General features: G+C 34.3%; 1 protein-coding gene across 2 annotated transcripts in view; it reads left to right on the top strand.

Moving 5' to 3' along the window:
• The first annotated feature begins 13,455 nt into the window (after positions 1-13,455).
• LOC142354003 (beta-1,3-galactosyltransferase 5-like) overlaps positions 13,456-22,666 on the top strand; it is a 37,752-nt gene continuing 28,541 nt past the window's right edge. For both annotated transcript variants that reach the window (XM_075406249.1, XM_075406248.1), the window contains exon 1: positions 13,456-13,976. In XM_075406249.1, the coding sequence (XP_075262364.1) occupies positions 13,605-13,976 (372 nt within the window). In that variant the 5' untranslated portion in view covers positions 13,456-13,604. The remainder of the gene's footprint in view (positions 13,977-22,666) is intronic.

Genomic DNA, 22,666 nt, shown 5'->3' with positions numbered 1-22,666 from the left:
CGCTTCCAAATCTTAGTTCGGAAGCCACCCAAAAGACATTCAAAGGCATGATGTCGGGGGGTACAAAAGAAAGATCACTATTTCGTTGCTCTTAACGAGTGCGCTTGGATTGAGAGCCTCCAAAAAATCATCGGGATGGTTGCTTGCTGGATTTTACGGTCGATATCTCAAAAATTTCACAATAGGGCACCTTTTTGTGTTCAAGTTTTTCAAAATTCTTTTTTGCATCATCGAACGAGGCAAATTTTTATGACTTTTTTTGTATTCAATACACTTCCATGCTTTATTATTGAGCCCAACTTATCACCGCTTTTGTGAAATGAAGCTTTAGAAGTTTCAGTTTTGTCTCTTTAGGCTGTTCATCTGGTAATATGCGCTAAATTTGTCTTGTGTGTGTTAATAACACAAAACATTGTTTTTTTCATACACATTTTCTAATGGAAAAACGGAGACAAATTTTTTGATTCGTTTAAACAAGAAATTATTTACAAGCCTAACCATGCGATTTTTGGTTTGACTCACACGAAAAACTATGTCAAAAATTATCCTGCTGTAATTTTCTCTTTTGGTGCTTTTAACGCCTAGGTTACTAGCGGAAAGTAATAATTTTTTGTTTTTGATCTATTCGCATAGTTTTCGAAAATACAATCAAAACTCGATTATTTGGGGCTTCTAATTTATCGTCCGGAAGCCACTCAAAAAACACGCAAAGGCATACGTCAGGGGGTACAAAAAGAAGATCTCTAAATTGTTGCTCTAAAGGAGCGCGATTGGATTGAAAGCCTCCAAAAAATCATCAGGATCGTGCTTGCTGGAGTTTATGGTCCAGTCCTAAGAGTATCTCAAAAGGGCATGTTTTTGTGTTCAAGGTTTGACCATTCGTTATTGCATCATCAAACGCGGCAGATTTTTCTGACTTTTTTTGTATTCCATGCACTTCCATGCTCTTTCAGGGAGAGCCCAGTTTATCGCCTCTATTGTAATATGAAGCTTTAGAAGTTTTAGTTATGTCTCCTCAGGATGTTAATATGGTAATTTGCACTAAAAATTGTCTTTTGTGTGAATAACACAACATATCGTTTTTTAATATTCAGTTTCTCATGTATAAACACAGACAAATTTTTAGCTCATTTACACGAGAAATCATTAACAGGCTCATTCATACGATTTTTTGTGTGACTCACACAAAAAATTAGGTGAAAAACTTGCCTTCTGCAATTCCCTTCTTTTGGTGCTTTTAACATTTTAGCCCTAGATTACGAGCGGAAGCGGAAAGTAGCAATTTCTCGTTTTTATATCTATTCGCATAGCTTTTCAAAACAGTCAAAGCTCAATTGTCCGGCGCTTGAAAATCATAGTTCGAAAGCCTCTCAAAAGACACTCAAAAGCTTACTGTCAGGGGGAGTACAAAAGGAAGATCACTATTTCGTTGCTCTAAAGGAGTACGATTGGATTGAGAGCCTCCAAAAAATCGTCGGGATCGTTGCTTGCTGGAGTTTACGGTCGATATCTCAAAATTTTCACGAAAAGGCACCTTTTTGTGTTCAAGTTTTCAACATATTTTTTTGCATCATCAAACGAGGTAAATTTTCATGATTTTTTGTATTCCGTGCACTTCCATGCTTTTTTATGGAAAGACCAACTTATCATCACTTTTGTGAAATGAAGCTTTAGAAGTTTCAATTTTGTCTCCTTAGGCTGTTCATCTGGTAATAAGTACTAAATTTGTCTGGTGTGCGTGAATAACACAACACATTGGCTATTCATCCCCAAATTCTAAGTGAAAAACGGAGACAAACTTTTTTTGCTCGTTTACACGAGAAATTATTAACAGGCTTAACCAAACGTTTTTTTGTGCGATTCACACAAAAAATTTTATAAAAAATTTTTCGTCTGAAAATTTCTTCTTTTGTTGCTTTGAACACTTTAGCGTTAGATTACTAGCGGAAAGTAATAATTTGTGGTTTTTGATCTATTCGCATTGCTTTTGATAACAGTAAAAACTCAATTGTCCCGGGCTTCCAAATTGTAGTTCGGAAGCCACTGAAAAGACACCCAAGGGTATACTGTCAGGGGGTACAGAAAGAAGATCTCTATTTTGTTGCTCTGAAGGAGTGCGATTGGATTGGAAAAATCCAAAAAATCATCGGAATTGTGCTTGCTAGATTTTGCGGTCGATTTCTAAGAGTTTCTCAAAAGGGCACCTTTTTGTGTTAAGGTCATTTGTTATTTCATCATCAAACGCGGCAAATTTTTGATGCAATTTTTTGACGCGGCAGATTTCACTTCCATGCTCTTTTATTGAGAGCCCAGTTTATCACCTCCATTGTAATATAAAGCTTTAGAAGTTTTAGTTTTGTCTCCTCAGGCTGTTAATCTGGTAATGTGCACTAAATTCGTCTTGTGCGTGAACAACACAAATCGTCTATTAATATTCAATTTCGCGTGTAAAAACAGAGACACAATTGTTTAGCTCATTTACACGAGAAATCATTAACAGGCTCATCCATACAATTTTTTTGTGTGACTCACACAAAAAAATATTTAAAAAACTTGCCTTCTCTATTTCCTTTCTTTTGGTGCTTTTAACATTTTAGCCCTAGATTACTAGCGGAAAGTAACAATTTCTCGTTTTTGATCTATTCGCATAGCTCTTGATAACAGTAGAAACTCAATTGTCAGGCGTTTCAAAACCTTAGTTCGGAAGCCACTCAAAAGACAGTCTAAGGCATACTGTCAGAGGGAGTACAAAAGGACGATCACTATTTCGTTGCTCCAAAGGAGCGGTTTTTTGGTTGATTTACACCAGAATTGGTTCAGGATTAACCATACGATTTTTCGTGAGACTCACTCAAGAAATTGTTTTAAAAATATTGCTTCTGTAATTCTCTTCTTTTGGTGCTTTTAACACTTTAGCCCTAGATTACTAGCATAAACTAACAATTTCTTGCTCTTGATCAATTCACACAGATTTTGATAACAATCGAGACTCAATTATCCGGCGCTTAAAATTTGTAGGAAGCTACTCAAAAGACACTTAAAGGCATACTGTCAGGGGGGTACAAAAAGAAGGTCACCATTCCGTTTCTCTAAAGGAGTGTGATTGCATTGGGAGCCTCCAAAAAAGTCTTTAGATTGTTGTTTGCTGGAGTTTAGAGTCAATATCTCGAGAGTTTCTCAAAAATGCACCTTTGCGTTCAAAGTTTCACTCTTCGTTATTGTACCATCAAACGCGGCAAATTTGTAAATTTTTTTCTCATTGCATACACTTCCATTTTCTTTAAAGAAGACAATCCAATTTAACGCCGCTATTGTGAAATGAACCTTCAGAAGTTTTAATTTTGTCTCCTCAGGCTGTTCATTTGGTAATATTCACTAAATTTGTTTCTTGACTGAATAACGCAACAAATCGTGCATTGATACCAGATTTCTCGTACTAAAACGGAGACAAAATGTTTTGCTCGTTTACACGCGAAATCATTCAAAGGCTTAGCTATACATTTTTTTGTCTCACTCTTAGAAAAAATTTAGGTGAAAAACACAATTTAGACGGTGTTCCTGTAAAAATCACACCAAATTTCGTATGAAAACACGAAATTTCAATAATTTTTACAAAAAATTGCCTCAAATTTACGTGATTTATCGAGCGATGAAAACATGTATGATTGAGCTAAAAAAACATTTGATTATACTTGATTTCTGCTCTAAACAAGCCTAAAATCTTGTGTCCGTTTTTGTATGAGAAATCGGGTGAAGAAACAGGAGTCTTTGGAAACTGCCACATGTTTTCTCATGTCAATACTCTTTCCACTGTGCAGCAAAAAAATGTTATTCGCGTGGAAATGTGAATCAGCAAACGCTGCCTGTCTCCTCTGAATTCTGAAAGCAAGAAGTAACACATTACAGTCAATGATTCGATGTTTTTCAACAGAGTATGTTAAAATTTAAACAAAAAGTAGCAGGCCCGCAAAAAGCATAACAAGAACATCATTTAAAAGAAAAGTTTTAATTTTCATTTTCGTACCGCCTCGGGCTGGAAAACATGCCCCTCAACAGCCATAGGTATTACGTTACATTACCGCCACGTGATCGCAGTCGAGATCGCCCAGATGGAGGTCGGAGACGACTTCAAATACCTCGGGTGGGAGGAGTGCCGGTGGCGATTGTAGCAATTAGGATGTGTTTGGTTTAGTATATTACCCCCAAGACCCAGCAATTTTGTGTTCAACTTTATTGACTTTGCTAACTTGCATATTTAAGGAGCAATAAGACTTGTAAAGATAAACGACTTCTACCAGGTGGCGTAGCGTAACACATGTAATACTTTAGGCTGCATGTTTTAGGAGTATTTAAAAAGAGAGTAGAAACAAGATATTGTAGGGGAGAAAACAGACCAAAAATAAAGAGAAAAGAACGACAGAAAAGAAACAAAAGAGAAAAGAAAGAAAAAAAGACGAGAAAAGCAAGAAAAGAAAGAAAGAACAGAAAGCGAAAAGCACCAGATAAAAGAAAAAAGACAAAGAAAGACAAAATAGAGAAAAAAAACAAAAAAGAGAAGCAAGAGAGAAAAACAGAAAAAAAGAAAAAAGAAAGGGAAAAAAGAAAAAGACAGAAGAAAGATAAAATAGAGAGAAAAGATAGAGAAGGGAAAGAGAGAGAGAGAGAGAGAGAGAGAGAGAGAGAGAGGGAGAGAGAAAGCAAGTGAGACAAGGAGAGAAAAAAGACTGAGAAAAGACAAAATAGAGAGAAAAGACGGAAGGACGAAAGAGAGAAAAACAGGAGAGAAATGAAAAAAAAATTGAACCGAAAGGAAGAGCGAAAAGAAAGAGAAGCGAGAGAAGAGAAATCGAGAAACGAAAGACAGAAACAAAAGAGACAAAAGACAACAGCAAAAAATAAAACTGAAAAGCAATTGAGAAGTCAGAAAGAAAAGCAGGAGAGAAGGAGAGAAAAACAAGAGATGAAAGAAAGAGAGAAGAGAAAGTGAAAGTAAGCAAAAAAAGAGGAAAAGAAGAAAAAAGAACAGAAGAGAGAGAGAGAGAGAGAGAGAGAGAGAGCGAGAGGTAAAAGAAAGGGAGAAAAGAGACAGAAAAGAAAGACATAAAACAGAAAAGCAAGAGAGAAAAAAAAAGAATAGCAAGAAAAGAGAAACAGAAAAGATAGAGAAAAAAAGAAACAAGAAGACAGAAAGGAAGGAGAAAAGAACGAGAAAATAGAAAGCAATACAGAAAAGAAGGACAGGAACAAAATACAGAAAAGAAAAAGAGAGATAAGTAAGAGAAGCGAAAGAAAGAAAAGAAAGAAAGAGAGAAAAGAAAGGCAGATAAAAAAGAACAGAAAAGAAAGAGACAACAAAGACAAATGAAAAACAGAAAAGAAACAAGCAAGAGCAACAGACTGACAAACTAAAGAGAGAAACAAAAGAGAGGAACAAAGGATAGCAAAATTGAGAAAGCAGAATAAAACAGTCAAAAAATAAAGAGGAGAGAGAGAGAGAGAGAGCGAGAGAGAAAAAAGAGACAGCAAAAAGATAATTTAAACAAAACTGAAAAGAGACAGAAAAGACTAACAGAAAGAATGAGAGATGAGAAAAAATGAAGAGAAACGAAATGCAGAAAAGAAAGATAAACGAAAGAAACAAACGAAAGAGAAAAGGCGGACCAAAAAGGACAGACGAAAAGAGAAAAGAAAGAAAGAAAGAGAGAGAGAGAGAGAGAGAGAGAAAAGAAAAAGACAAAATAAACAAAAAAAGAGGCAGAAAAAACGAACAGAAAGAAATGAGAGACAAAAAATACAGAAACAAAATACAGAAAAAAAGAGAAAAGCAAGAGAAAAAAAGAAAGAGAGAGAAGAATAAAAAGTGAAGGAAAGAACAAAGAAAAAACGAAAAATAAAAACAGAATTGAGATAAAATGAAGGAAAAACGAAAAGCAGAAAAACAAAACAAAAGAAAAGTCAAGACAAAGGAAGAAGCGATCAAATGGAAAGTCGAGTTTTTCCCGTTTCTAAAATCTTTGAATCTTAATTTTTCTTGTTCAGGAGTATATGATTTGCATCACCAAATCAGTCCAAATCAGTTTTTTTGGACATTGACCGAAAAGCGCGTTTTCGGTAAACGCGTTTTCAGTCATTGACCTCTACTTATGAGTCCGCTTAACTATGCTTGTTCTATAGGTCTCCTAAACATGCCACTCATAACTCTTAAACATGCAGCTCTATAAACTGTCACTCAATTAATATATAAAATGAGTAATCATCAAGTTTATTGGAAGCAGCAATATTGAAATAAGCAAAAGCCGCAAACTCCGAATGCAAATTGTAAAGCTCATATGTGTCGAAAAACAGAAGTTTTGGGTGTCTCATTGGTGATTTTCCTTTGGTGTTTGTATTCAGCTGCTTTTGTGCCGGAATCAACCTAATTAAGTTTTGCCGCAAAATGTTCAATGTCTCGAGACAAAGATCAGAGAACCAGTCAAGTCTAATCTAGGGTGATGCTAGCTGAGATTCAACAATTAAACCAGGTTAAGAGTTCAAAAAAATTACTTTCGTGTTAGTTTCAGCATATTTCATTACAAAATCTTAAAAAAACAGCTTGTGGAAAATTCTTTTAAAAATTGTTTTTTTGATACAGTCATTTACACGAAAAATCATGTAACTTGTCCTCATATGAAATTACACGAGACGCATTTTTGACACAAAAAATGTGTGATTTTTCATCACACCGGAAAAAATTGCGTGATTTCACACGAGAGAGAGAAAGAAAGTTTTAGAGTGTGCTAGGTAAAATTCGTACAATAAGTTGAACAAAATTTTGAACGCACACATTTGCAAATAGATGCAGGATTTGATCATTCCGGTTTCACGTAATGACTTTTTGTTCTTTTGAAAAATAACTTCTGGTCAGACAAGTTAAGGAGCTTGTTATCTTTCAAATGAGATGGGATAGTGATAAGTTTTTCAACGTTGGATTCGGTAATCAATAAAAAAAAAATTCAGTTCATTGAAGTTTGCACTAGATAAAATATTAACAGTTATCTTTTGTAAAAGGACAGTGTTGCACTGTAACGCAAGGAGTCCAATGCCAGACTTAAAGTTTTGTTTGGTTGTAGCAAAAATGTTAAAGAGGCTTCAAAGAAAATAGTTGATGTCAATTATTAGTAGATTGTTACGGGAAAAATGCCTGTAGTCAAGAATCAAATTGTGCCTTGTACATAAAAAGAGGAAGAAATCTGGGGTCTTTCCCATTATAGCCCCCCATTGAAGTTATAGCCCCCTATTATGGTATAATTACCATGATTGGGGGGCTCTTGGTTATCTGGCCACTAAACGGGGGGAGGGGCTATAATTGGAAAGACCCGAAATCTTTTTGCCGAAATTATAAGTAAAATGAGCATAATTCTCAAAATGTCAAACAGGAATATCTTTACCTTGTCCCAAAAAGTGCATCAAACACTTCAGCAGCATATACAAAATTCGCCTTTTGTCCGGTAGTCATGCCTATGAGTTTTGCAAATACTTTCATCAATTTACAGGCAGTTTTTGTACTCTGATAGTTCAATAAAACTGTGAGTAGAACTGTTCAGAACTGTGACTAGAAAAGAACTTTATTCAGTCATTGACTCGCTGTACGATAACAAAGCAGCAGGACCTAGTGAAATCTCAATTCGACTCATAAAGTCTTGCAATGTAGCTATTGGCGTACATCTACAATTCGCTTCATATGAGTGCATTAGGGAGAACATTTTCCCAACTAAAATGAAACTAGCCTATGTAACACCAATTTTCAAAAAAGGTAATAAATTAGATAGCACAAATTATTGACCAATTTCTGTAACTCCGAGTTTTGCAAAAATTTTTGAGCGCCTCCTTTTGAATCAGATGATTGAGTTCATTGATAAGCATAAAATTATAAACAAAGAGAAATTCGGATTTCAGAAAAAAGTCTGCAACAGATGCAGTTCTAGAACTGGTTGAAACAGTTTCGGCTAATTTAGATCAAAGCAAAGAAACTATTGCTATTTTTCTAGACCTTGCAAAAGCCTTTAATTCCATTTCGCATAACATTTTCCTTAAAAAAATTGAAATGTATGGTTTTTCCCAGGAAGCGAAAGAATTACTGTTTTCATTTCTTGCCAACCGCAGGCAAAAGGTAAAACTTAATGGAATATTCTCTGATTGTAAAATTTTGAATCACGGTGTGTCACAAGGAACTGTTTTAGGACCACTCATTTTTCTTTTATATGTGAACGGTTTCTCATCTAATATTAGCACAACAGAAAAGGTAATCCAATTCGCAGATGACACAAGTATTGCTGTTGTGGACAGAAAGGTAGCTTACATGGAAAAATCACGGAAATTTTACAAAAAACAGAAGAATATGTAGAAATGAACAAACTAACTTTGAATACAAACAAAACCAAATAAATCTTTTTCTCGCGCAATAATTCAGATTTCGGATCTATTTTTTACAAAAACGAAGTTCTCACAACACAAAAAAGTTGCAGATATCTTGGTATTCAAATTGACAGGAATCGTAGTTTCGAGGAGCAGCTGAATAAAACCTTGAAAAAGATGGCTCATGCTATAAGATCAATTTACCTTATAAGACATCAACTTCCCCTGAACGCACGATTTCTTCTTCTAAAATCACTTGTGCTTTCACATTTATCATTTTCGGCAATTTTTTTTAAAATTTACCTGCAAAAAACCTAAAACGCCTTAACAGACAGATTAACTGGGGTATAAAGGTGTGCTTTCTACGCAAAAAGTATGACAAAGCGAGAGATCTGGTAATCCAGACAAAGACCCTACCAGCTGAGCTAATAATAGCAAAAATGTTGCTAATCAAATTTTGTTATGATATCGCGAGGCCAGAAAATTCTGAAAAATTCTCACGGGTATCTGAGTCTTCATCAAAATACTCGAACAAAACAATTCAAAATTAGACAAATTGCCAAAACCAGCTTTGGAATGAATTCGATTGTTCATCAATGCGTACAGAAATGGAATAAGTTTGGCTTCGGTTGACAAAAAATAAAAACGTTCTTAAGAAAACGTTGAATGATTTCTTGCTCTCACAACATGAAAAAATTCCTTTGAATAGTAACGTAGGAGCTTTTAAAAGTTATTTTTATTTTTAGGAAGAAAACAATCAAAAGAAAATTTTAAAATGTGATTCTTTAAGAAATTTATTGATAATTATTATATATATATTATATTATATTTTTATTGTTTGAATGATTTGAAATATTTTTTGTTTCAGGTATGTTTAACCGTGTGGTTATAATTTTAATTTACTTGTTGCAAAAAAAAATAAAATGGTACGTCTCTAATGTATAGCAGCCTGTTATTTGAAAAAGTAGCCTGATATTTGAATCTTACCCTTCAGCGCTTGAAAAACAATGGTCAATTTTCGATTTCCGATAATCAGCTGCAAGTTATAATTAAAAGCTCAAATGACACTCATTTCACATTTCACTCAAAAGCGCCTTTTTTTTGCTCTGCACTTGGCAGCTGTCGTATGGGGAAATATCTTTTTTTTTGTAGATGGTGGACTTTCAATAGATAATTGTGATCCCAAATAGCATGACAAAATGGCCCAATTTTGTTCATTGTAACCTCAATTTACACATCAATTTGTCTCTCGCGTCATTGTGATAATCTTATCTCCTGTTTTTATTTACGGAGAAGAGTTTTCCCCTTGGAGCAGCCGTGTAAGCCACGGTTTGTTTCACTTTGCTGACAGAGTTCACATAGTCTTTGCATCAAAAACAGAATTTCAACTGTCTTGATGTCTCATAGCGTTGAATACCGAATGCAAACGCAAATTGACGCAATTACTAAAACATGATTTTCATCGCTGGATTTGAAGTAATTTTACCTGTTGGTAAAACTGGCAACAGTAGCAACTGTTTTTCTATCTTTTGTGTGCATTACTTCCCTTGGGGAACTTAATGTTGCACACAATAAGATACCAATAGCAGAATGCAAACTTTCTCAGCCAGTTGCTCAATTAACGCAAGTAGTGTTTGAGAATAACCCGAATTCTGGCTCAGATTCATTTTTTGTCTACAATATTGATTGCAGTATTCTCACAGCACAATTGAGTTTTGATTGTGAACGAAGATCATACCCAAATCATTCATTGAATTAGATCAACGTTAACGCAGCTAAGCAATAGTTGAGAAATTTTAGTTATCATTGGGGTTGATGAATATAAGCGTTAGAATAAATTAGTTTAATTCGAATATTCGCTTTTTCCTATGAGGTTAATCGATGTCATATTTCAACGTTTTGCTAGACAAATACAGTTTTAAAGACAGTTCCTTCTTTTCATTTCAGCTCTATTTTTGGTTCATCTGTACGCTCATGTCATAGGATGACCAAATGACTGTTGAGTGAAGCAAATATGAAACTTCTGATCTCTTCGTGGATCTTCAGAGAACACTCACTTGTAGTTTCTGAAGTTGGGATCCTGAAGAACCTCTGACATGATGCTGCAGACCGGACACAAATTTAGGAAAAGAAAGCAAATTATTGTTTTTTGTTTGACTTCACAGATCAACGTTTTTTTTCTGTTTTTTTTTATATTTTTCATTTTTCTTCTTCCTCTCCAGTAAAGTGACCTTTTGTGACCTTTCGCCGTCCATCAGCAAGTCAATCAGTTTTGTTCTCATGATGAAAAGGTCAAAACTTTAATAGTTTGAGAGTTTTGATGAAATTTCTAAGGGATATACCCCTGTTTAATATCATTCACCATTGTTTTGAAGAGAGTCTCCTCTACCTTCTTTTCTTGTTCCAATTCGATTTGTCTTGAATTTTTAGGAGACTTCAATTTGAGTGCGCTCAATTTCAGATACAAGTTGCAGACGCAAAAAATTGGCCATAGTCAGCAAAAAAAGAGCAAAGCTGCTCATGAAAATAACAGTCTGAAATTTAGGGCATAAGGAAAAATATACTAGCTAAGAGCAAGCTAGTGTGGCCTAACACTGTTTCTGTGCAGCTACGCTGAAACCAGAATTATATTTTTATTCGGTTCTTTAATCAAATGGCATTTGGGTTTCAATTTGAGTGCGCTCAATCTCAGATACAAGTTGCAGACGCAAAAAATTGGCCATAGTCAGCAAAAAAGGAGCAAAGCTGCTCATGAAAATAACAGTCTGAAATTCAGGGCATAAGGAGAAATATACAAGCTAAGAGCAAGCTAGTGTGGCCTAACACTGTTTCTGTGCAGCTACGCTGAAACCAGAATTATATTTTTATTCGGTTCTTTAATCAAATGGCATTTGGGTTTCAATTTGAGTGCGCTCAATTTCAGATACAAGTTGCAGACGCAAAAAATTGGCCATAGTCAGCAAAAAAAGAGCAAAGCTGCTCATGAAAATAACAGTCTGAAATTTTGGGCATAAGGAGAAATATACAAGCTAAGAGCAAGCTAGTGTGGCCTAACAGTGTTTCTGTGCAGCTACGCTGAAACCAGAATTATATTTTTATTCGGTTCTTTAATGAAATGGCATTTGGGTTTCAATTTGAGTGCGCTCAATCTCAGATACACTTTGCAGACGCAAAAAATTAGCCATAGTCAGCAAAAAAGGAGCAAAGCTGCTCATGAAAATAACAGTCTGAAATTTAGGGCATAAGGAGAATTATACTAGCTAAGATCAGGCTATTGTGGCCTAACACTGTTTCTGTGCAGCTACGCTGAAACTAGAATTTTATTTTTATTTGGTTCTTTAATCAAATGGCATTTTGGGTTTCGGAGCTCTGATCAGGGATCAACTGGAGTAAACTTCGAACACACACGCCATTTAAAACACACGAAGATCTGATTAGAGGTGGCTTCCAACACACACACACACACAATGGTCTGATCATTTGACCGCAGGAAAGTCTATTTAGATATGAAAATCAAGATCATGAGAGTATCGGAAGTCATTTTGTATGCAATATTGTCTGATCAGAGTCTGCTGAGAGCACAGAAAATTTTGCTCACAGTTTAGTGACCTGGTATTTGCATGGTAAAAGATGAGGGTTGAGCTGCCAAAATTTGCTGACCTCTGAGTCAGCAAATCAATCAGCTTTGTTCTCATGACGAACAGGACAATACGCTACACAATCATTTGAGAGTTATTAAAAAGTTTTTAAGGGAAATACGGTTATTTTTTCTAATATCATGCACCATCGTTTTGAGGATAATCTCCTCTCCTTTCGTTTCTTGTTCTTCCAATCCAGTTTGTTTTGACTTTTTTTAAGATATTACAATTTGAGTCCGCTCAATTTCAGATACAAGTTGCAGACGCAGAAAATAGTCAGGGCCATAGTCAGCAGAAAAGAGCAATGCTGCTTATGAAAATAACAGTCTGAAAGGAAGGGAATAATAAGAAAAGGGTAGCTGTGAACAGGCCGAAAGCTGCTTCACTGTGGCTACGCAGAAACCAAAACTTTGTTTCTATTTGCTTCTTTAATCAGATGAGTTTTTAGTTTCGGCTGGTCTGATCAGCAATCGACTGGATAAACTTTGAATGCACTGGCCATTTAAAACGCACGGAGGTCTGAATAGAAGTCGTTTCTAAGACAAAAAAGTCTAATCTTTGGGCCGCACGAAAGTCTACTCAGTATGAATTTCAAGATGATGAGAGGGGTATCGTAAGTTGTATTGAATGTACGATTGTTTGATCAGAGTCTGCTTAGAACCCAGAAAATTTTGTATTTAAGTTTTTCATTAAATGCGAAGAACATATCATTAAAAAAATGTTTTTTTTTTAAAAAAAAACAGATTATAGAGCAATTGAAGGCTGTTTGGCGAAATTCAGCAAAATTTTTGTTCCGATCGGAGATAATTTAGAGTGAACGAAAGTGTGATAAAAGGCACGATGGTCTGAACAGTTGTCTGAAAAGAGCCTTTACCAGGGTCCAACGAAAGTCTGCACAATGGCATAGAATTTGTCTCATCAGAGGTCACTTCGGTCTTGGACTTTCTGATCCGAGATCGTTGGTTCGATATGATATATATAGCCAGTCCTTTATAGACGATATTTAGGCACCCCAAAATTGATATCTGATTCCCTACCGAAAAGTCTCTCTCTTCGTATCTGTGTGTGACTAATAATACTTTGACAACCAATTTTCTCAACTTATCTTGAAGATAAAAATGGTTGCTTTTTTGCAAAGAGCGAAACCAAGAAAAATCAATAGCAATTTTATTGGAGACGAGTACATTATATGGAGATTATCTTTGTGAGGGATTTGTACCGATATTTAAAAAGTTGGTGAAGCACAAAACAATAAGTTATTTAACTTGATTATTTTAGCATCTTAACAGAGTTAAAGTTGCTTTCAATAACTTAGACTTCGTTCATGAAAAGTGCGTACAAAATATCCAACAAATGAGCTCGAAAAAAGTTTACGAGCTCACGTGTTCCTGACGATCGTTGAAGGTTTTGAATGAACAATTTTTAGTCACTTTCTTTATTCTTAACTCAGTTACTTGAAAATAAATACAAAATTATTCAATCATGATAGTATTATTTTTCTAAATTATACCATTGCCGAACTTAAGTCTAAGATATTGGTTTTTTTGTTAAGGCTATACTTTTATAGTCATAATGCAATTTCTTTATTCGGTACCCTTGTTGAAGTTACTACGATATTTTGTTCTTATTGCGTTTATTCTGCTTTCATTAGAATTGAATATTTTGCCCTTTTATAGCCCGCACTTTTCCGGCACTATTAAGCTATTGAAGAATTATAATCAACCGGGAGGTCAATTTGTAACTTCTTACGAAGAAAATCTGGATTCAAATCTGTCACAGTTAAAGTTCGTCGAGTTTTTAAAACAGCGCGAAAACTCCACAACCAGCTCTAAGGAAATTGGAGGAAACAATTTGGTGGGGACTGGAAGGACAAAACAGACCGGGAGGACTGAAAATAATTACGAAAGACCTGCGCAACCTCAAAATTTTTCGATCAATGCACCGGTAAAATTATTTCCCACGTTTAGGCCTCAATTTGATAAGACCATGCTTGACCAAAATGTGTTATGCAAAGGCATTCCCGGACCGATGACAATTTGACCTGCACTTTAATTAGAATGCTGAACTCTTTAGTTAGAGTCAGTATTGACCTCTCCCCCACCCTCATAGACTTTAAAGTCCTCACAAGTCAAGGCCTGTATCTGGATAGTTATCATTTGACCCCAATAGTTATGACACTTTCTTTGCTAAAGATGTTTTTTTTAATTGTATCATGACTCCAGGTCACGGCAAAGTATTTTGTAAGTCGTTTAAATAGTTGCTAAGTCTGATAGTTATTTCATTAAAAACTACGATTTAAGTGAATCATATACAACTTCACCTTGCGGAAATTTTTCGGGCTTGTTCACCTAGAATTACTGTGCACAAACTGTGATAAAATTTTTCAAATCACAACTTAAAACAAAACGGAATTCTGAACAAAAAGAAACAGGCAAAGCGTTAACGTAAACTAAACTATGACTAACGATAAAACGGAAACTAAATTTTTTCATGTTACAAATGGTTCTAGCATTAACGTTAAATCTATAGTCCTCGCTTTCAAAAAGAGTAATAAATTGATATCCAACAATCCATTTCAGACATAGATGCTTATGTAAAGTTATCAGTTCCATTTATTCTTCCGTTCCCCGACCTCCATCGTTTTTATTGAGTTTTTTCACTTTTGCTTGATTTTGTCGAGAAAAGTGACTTAGTGCTTGACTGTTTCTCTTATAATATTTATAGTAGAGAATGTACTTTTGACCATAACTTCTCATAAATGTTGTGTGACACCCATCAGACACATGACAATCACGAAGTTAGAACTCCAGGTCGCAGTTTACCGAGTTTTCTTCGAGATGAGATAGCGAAAGAACATGAGATCAAAATTGATACAATCTATCCCTGGACGGATTCATCAACAGTGTTGCAGTGGCTACAGTAGGCACAAGAGAAGCCACATGTGTTTGTGGCCAGCAGAGGAGCAGAAGTTCTGGTAAACTCTTCAATGGATCAAAGAATTCATGTGAAGAGTATCGAAAATCCAGCAGATATGGGTACCACAAGAATTTCTATTTAAGAACTCAAGGAGTTTGTGTGAATGAACAAGCCGGCACGGCTCCAGAATGACAAAGAAAGTGTGCTAAAGCCCTGGTGCCAAGTGAACGAAGTTCAAACTGAGCAAACAACAAGTAATGTAAAAACAGAAACTAAATTGGATAATTAAACCGACTGGGAACGCTACAGCAGCTTCAATTGTATCAGAAACTTCACTGATTACTGCATGAGGTTCAAGACAGAGCAAAAGACACCTCTCAAAGCAGGCGCAATCCAGCAATTATAACAAAAAATGTTCTGAATTGCCCAAATCGAGATCTTTCCAAATGTTTCATAGGCGAAGGAAAGCAGCAAAGAGATCTCAAAAAGTTGAACATTGCGAATCGTCAGCTTTCAGGAAAGAAGATTGAACAATTTGAGTTAAAGGTCGTCTAAAGCATTGGAACCTAGATTACAACGCGAAACAACCAATCTTGTGTGATAATCGTGATATTCTTCACGAGGAAAAAAATCAGTGAGAAAAATTTTTGAAAACGAGTTTTGGGTCATCGGAATAAGGAATGCGCTAGGGAAAGTCAATTCGAGACATATAAATTGTTGGCACGGAAACGTCAATCCAATATAGCCTGCGGTTGCGAACGTATCACTAGAGGGACATGCTGGACGTATGTTCCCATTTACTCATGACGTAATCAATTATTTTGGACCCATTGATGTCAAATTTATACTAGGTTCAAGGAAGAGATTGCGCTGCCTCTTCATTTGTCTAATGACCAGATCAATACACGTCGAAGTTGTGCAGTCATTAGGCAAAGAGTCATACGGAGCCGCAGTACCGCGATTCATCGCTTGATGTGGCTAACCGAGTGTCATTATTGATAAAAGACGGAAAAAGTTTGTTGAGATGGCCGAAAAACTGAAAGCAGTCATTGTCCAATGAGACAGAACTAAAACTGAATGCGACCTAGCTCAGTTAAATGTTTGGAATTTGAACACCCTTGAGGCCCCAAACTTTGGCGGAGTCTAGGAAGCACTAGACTGAAGCAGAAAAAATGTTATGATCGATATCTCGGACAACTGAGGCCTCAGCAATGAGGTACTTAGCGGGAAAAGGTGTCTTGTAGAGCAAACTTTTAATTGAGCCCCCCCCCCAACAGCAATAAGTGACGATACAGAAAAATTGACAGCCTTTAAACCAAACCACATCTTGCTATGAAGAGACAATTCAAGTGCACTATTTATGCCGTCCAGCGGGGGTAGTGTATTTTAAAAAATTCCAACAAAAAATGACCCAAGCATATGCCGTCATGATCTGGAAAAGATGGACCCGCGCATATCTCCCAAAAAGGAAACAAAGATTGAAGTGGTCAAAAGAAGTTGTTGTGCAAATCTGAAAAAAGGCGTATTAGTTTGGTTAGTGGATGACTCTGTGAAGCGTTATGAGTACAAATTTGGACGAATAATGCAATATCTGCTTTGTGCTATTAACAAGAATCAAAAATAGCGCATGGTGAGCTGAAACGGCCAGTTGTAAAGATTGCGACCGTACTCTTAGATGAGTTCAAAAAATTGGGCCGGCAATATTGACGCCACTTCTAAACAGCAGCAAAAACCATAAAAGCAGGACATAATTTTTGAAACTAAAAAATATTTAGAGTTCGAAAGGGTTGAAAATGGCCGAAATTGGGACGGAAAAACTGTACAACCCGATTTTGAGAAGAAAAACCCTGAGCACCCAAAGAATTCAGCACTTGGTTAGAGTAACTTCTAAGCTATCAATGAACGTAGCAAAAATTATTTCATCATATCTACAGAGGTGGCTATTGGCATTTATATGGTGGAAAACTGCATTTTTTTTAATCTTTAGTAAAAAAGAAGCAAACTTCCTTATTATATTATTCATGTGGTCTGTTAATTGTTTGTTCATGATCAAATTCTTTTGTTTCAGGTTTTTGTAATTACATATTTGCCAGCCTTAGGTATGTCAACAAAAGCAATTGGAGAAGTAACCTGATTTTTACTAAGTTAATATTGACCTAAATGACTCTGCTTGGGTAACTAATCAGAAACCAGTAGCAATATTGTTTTAAATGACTGTATAAATCGTTAAAAGGACTCCTATAAATGATTTAAGGGAATGTAATTTTAATTTTATTCAAGTTGAAAGTATCTTTAGTGATAAATTATGTTCAATCTCGTACTAAGACTTCAGTCAGTGGTAATACTGTTGCTAACTTCTTTTGACAAAGCTCAACTAAAACTTTGCCTTGCCGATTCTACGATCTAGCAAAACTCAACAAGAAAACCATATAGTTTGTCAAGGTGAGAGCCAACTGGGAAGATTTTGTGCGAATTAGGTCGGAAAAATTGGCAAAAAATTGGTTAATTTACGTTATTTTTTTTAAGTTTTTGGTATATTTTGGCCAAATTACGTAAAAATTGAGTATTTTTATTTACAATATAGGATGATTTTTGGTAAACTGTGGGTAAGTTAAATGAAGATTGGGCAAAAAGTGTGTTAAGTAAAACCCTTCATTTAATTTTGTATAGTTTTTGACCATTTTTGGTTAACTTTTGCTAACACTTGTGTAAATTGGGTTGAATTGGTTAAATTTCGAAAAAATGTATAAAAATTGATTAAATTTGTTCAAAATTGAGTTGGCTAGTTTTCTGATAAATTTTGTGTAAATTGAAAATTGGGTAAAAATTCAAGTAACTTTGGGTTAATTTACCCAATGTATGGCAGAGAAAGGGAAGAGTTGGATTTGGATGTAATATAGTGCAAATTTAGGCATTTTTTGATAAAATTTGAGTAAGATCGAGGACCATTTCTGGCGAATTTTTCAAAAATTAGGTTTGAAAAACTTTGATAATTTAGAATCAGACTGTGAAAAATCAAATAATTTTTGATAGGTTTTAATAGTTTCTCGATAATATTTGCAAAATGGGAGAAGTTATTATACAAACAGGTTCAAAATAGATTTAGCCGTCTAGTTTAACTTGATATATCACTGCCTGAAATCATTTAAGCAATCAACACCTATGTTGAAAACGCTTGGTTCGGTTCGTTCCTGTTTGCCAACAACTTGCAAGAGATTTTTTAAACAAAATTTTTGGCGAAAATCTGTATCATTCGTTGGCTTTTGATCATTTTATTTTCTGATATAAAAGTGTTTAAGGCAATTGTAAAAAAGTTTAAGAAAATTTAACTAAAAATTCTGGCTGATATATTGCATCCTGTTTTTTCTGTTTTCAATAAAAGGTTTTCTAGCTCAGTGAAAATTTGGTTCAAAAGTCCAGAGTTCATTTTTAAAATTCTTGTTACCCGATGTAGGTTTTTTTGTCAGATGATCAGAAATTCAAGCACTCCAACTCTATATGTTTTTCATTCAAGCGGTGTTTGCACAAAAACCAAAAAACAAAAAATTTGAGCAAGATATTGTTTCGTTTGGCGTCATAGTATGAAACAAGGGCAAGATGTGCTGATGACAAGGGCAGTCAATGAAATTTTTGACAAATTAAATTAGGTTTTTGCCGAACTACGGCAATTTGATAGTAATTAAACATTCGTTAGAAAATTTCAAAAATGAGAGTTTGTACAGGCATAAAATAAAATGGATAAAAGACTTTTGATTTTTCTTGTATCCTTCTTAGTCGTTTTTGGAAATACTTTAAAATTGGGTTAAAATAAAACCTTTAATTTAATTTTGGTTTTGGTATAGTGTTTGATCAATATTTGGGTAATTTTTGCCATAGAAAAAAATGTTTAAAAACTGATGAAATCTGTTCAAAATTGACAAGTTTTTGTCTATAGTAAACAATAAAACTCCAGTTCTTGACGAATATGAAATCGCCCAGGAAAACTTTAACAATCGGATTTTAAAATGGTTTTCTGCTAGACATGGTCTTTTTGAAAGTCATTTTTGAATAAGAAATTTTAAGGAGTTTTTTATTACTGTTTTTTTTACAAAAAATATCTGAAGTTTTTTTTTCCGAATCAAATTTACATCATAAAGCAGTTTTTCGGAAGAATTAGAAGTAAATAAAAATTTTTTGATAGACATTTAAATATAATTTTTTTCAGAGAGTTTTCCGAAAACGCTTATTTTAAAAAGTGATTTTGCAAACATTGAAGTTTAAACAAAAAAATACGTTTTGCGGATTTTAGTTCCAGAGAAACTACGTTTTTAACCAATATTTCATAATTAGAAGGTGCATTTCTCAATCAGCAATTCGTTTCTCAGACATCCCATATATAAAACTTTTTCTCCAACACGTAATTTTTCAACTGTTAAAGTTTTCCGTCACGGTTCCGTCATGGTTCGAATAACTGATGTATAAAAAAATGAGGAGCATAAAACTGAAGCTGTATTCCAATTGGCTCGAAATCCAAAAAGTTTACTTACGAGCAAGTAATAAAGTATCAATTCAAAAGTAGGAAGAAAAATCAGTTCACTTGATTGTATAAAAAATGATAAAATTTTTCAGTCGATAATTGAAATATGAACTTGCTATCGTACACGCTTGGCGTATACAACAAATCTGAGAAATTTAGTAAAATAAATAAAAATTTGTTTTAGAACCTTTCTGTATTGGTCTCTACATGACGCAACAATTCATTTGAATTTAAGCGTCGGTGGAGAAATTTTTCTACATGTTTTAAACAGATTCTCACTCCTTGCGACCATTACCGACCTAGTTTTTGGTGGAACTAGCTCTACTGTTATCTTTCTTCTCTGTACGATATATCAATTGAGACTTGAAGGCCTTTTTCGCAGATCCTCTATTGGATGTCTTCTTAAACGTAACATAATTTTGGTACAATTTTTCTCAATGGCCAAAGTAGCTACTTTCTTTCTGATCAGTTATTAAATTATAATTAGATTTTATTCGCTACCTGAGACGTTACTAATTGAGTTTTGTGTAACTGTGAGACAAAGGTTTTTTTTCCCGTATTTTACGATTTATACCACTTTCGACTATAAAATTCAGTCAAAATTTTTGTAGATATGTTTACTTATATCGTCGAAAGGGTTTAAGTTTTCTGACGAGTATTCATATAAAATTTTTTTGAAAAATTGAAAAATTCTCTGTTGCAATTGCAAATTATTTAAATAATGACAACTTTTATTCTCATATGTGTTTTTTTGCCGTTTTTGCAGATTAAGTAGGAAGCGTCCATACGGTTTAGTTTTATATAAAAATCAAGAAAAACAAATAATTTACCTTAACACAAAGAGTTTTTATATAACTGATCATAGAGAAAGTCGCAAATTATTTTTCTATAATGACAGTTTTTCTCTCAAAGAAACACTTTCTGACCAAAATCTTTGTAGGTTCTTGGTTAGCATAGAGTCTCTAATTGCATCATAGAACCAGGTGCTCAGATATGCGGTAGATGTTCTAAAAGTGATCAGAATTATAGTTAATAATTATATTCTAAAAAGTGCAAAAAAACTCAAGATGCCTACTTTTATCACTGCTATTATTGCAAAGACCTATTTCGGAGCCGGTTTTTTGCACAATTTTGTTTGTTTTGCTGCTTTAAAAAATTTGTGATTTTTGTTCTGAATCAGAGTTGATTCAGAAATTGTTATTCTGATTTTGCTCTAATTCAGTGATTTTCAGAGAAAGTTGATTCTGAATTTTTCTCTGAATCAGAGAAATTCAGAATTTGTTCTGAATTATCTCTGATTCAGTACTGAAAACCTTTATTTCTCTGAAATTGTTCTGATTCAGTACTGATGATCTCTGAAGGTTAGGTACGGGAGAGTGGAACATTAAAATCAGATCTTTTGTGTGTGTGTGTGTGTGTGTGTGTGTGTATGCAATGAGAACATGCAATATACTTATGACGAAAATGTGATGTAGTTCTAACTTTAAAATTAGTAAAAGTTCAATAACGGGAGTTTTTGACCATTTTGTGAAACATAAATGAGCCTGCGTTCTGTATTATAGGTTATTCTTCAATCGCTTGAGTTCAATAATGCCGACACATGTGTATAAGCTAAAATTACCTAATGAACCGTAAATATGAAAATATCGAGACGTACATATTACGCAATATGAGGTAATATTAACTGCTTTATGGCCTATTTGAAATGAGTTTGTAAATACTGGTTTAAATAGGCAAGGAATATGCTTTCAATTAAAACTACTTTAGCAGGTTTTTTTAAAACAAAACTATGACATTGGACAAAAGAGGTCGTAACCGTGAACTCAAGTCAACTGGTTGGCTGGACTCAAAATTCTATCAAATCAGTTTGTCCCCATCATTTCAAAAGTAATTCCTTAGGTGTTCCAACTCCAATCACTAATTTTTTGTTCAAGTGAATTGTCCAAAGATAAATTGACAGCTCAATTGTGCTGAGCCACGAGAATGTTTTTAGAATTTTTTGATCAGTTGTTTAAAATTTGAGTAATTTCCGTGAACTCTGTTTAAGCAGAAAGAAATACTGACTAAGGTTGTTATGAAATGTTTATGAATAACGCAGATTTTAAAAAAATATATTTTAAAAATGAAAAAAAATTGGGTAATTTCCAATAAATTGTGGCTAAAATTGGTTCAAAATTGGTGCAAGTAGTTGAAATTGGGAAGATTTTGTGTGAATTAGATTAGAATAGGGTAAAAGTTGGTTAAATTTAGGAAAAAATGGTTAGAAATTGACAAAATTTGTTCAAAATTGACTAGTTTTTGATACATTTTGTGTAAATTGACTAAAAAATGGGTAAAAAATTAGATAGGTTTGGATTAATTTACCAAAAGTATTGTAATATAATGCAAAATTGCGTGTTTTTTGATAAAAGTTGAGCAATAAATTAGGGTAAACTTTGGATCGAGTTGATTTAATTGAGGACAATTTCTGGCGACTATGTCAAAAATTAGATTTCAAATTAGGTTTAAAATTTTGGTTTTAATCTGGAATCAGACTGCAAAAAGTCAGATAATTTTTGATAAGTTTTAATAGTTTTTCGATAATAATGGTAAAATTGGAGAAGATATTAGATGAACTGTTTCAAAAAAGGGTGAGTGACCCGTTTTGCTTTACTGTGTATATCACTTCTGGAAATGTGAATAGCACTTTTAAAGGGCCGTCTTGCTGCAGCATTGAAATGAACCAGATCAGGCGGGGTAGTATGAATTATTAAATCAACATGTTAGCTCAAAACGCGTGGTTCGGTTTGTTCCTGTTTGCCTACAATTTGCAAGAGAACTTTGTACGCAAAGCAAGTTTTGGCGCATATTTGCATTATTCATTGGTTTTTGATTATTTTTTTCCAATTTAAAAGTGCTTAAGGCGATTGTTGCCAAGACTTATTTAAAATTTCCGTCGGATATTTGGCATGTTATTTTTTTGGTTTTCATTAATTGGTTTTCTGGTTCACTAATTTTTTTTTGCAAAATTCCCTAATTTATTGAAAAATTTATTGTTACTCTAATTAGTTTTTCTTGGTTTCACAACGATGTTCTTCGTCGGGAACTATTTTAGAGAAGAAGCACTTTGGGCCAAATTTACCTAACAATTAAAATTTTTCGAAAAAATGGTTTCAAAGAATTTCTATAGAAGTCTATAATTGCAACGCAAATTTCTAATCAC

This window comes from Convolutriloba macropyga, chromosome 15 (assembly GCF_964194025.1).
Source record: "Convolutriloba macropyga chromosome 15, txConMacr16.3, whole genome shotgun sequence".
Taxonomy (NCBI): Eukaryota; Metazoa; Xenacoelomorpha; order Acoela; family Convolutidae; genus Convolutriloba; species Convolutriloba macropyga.
This window is presented reverse-complemented; position numbering and strand designations above follow the sequence as displayed.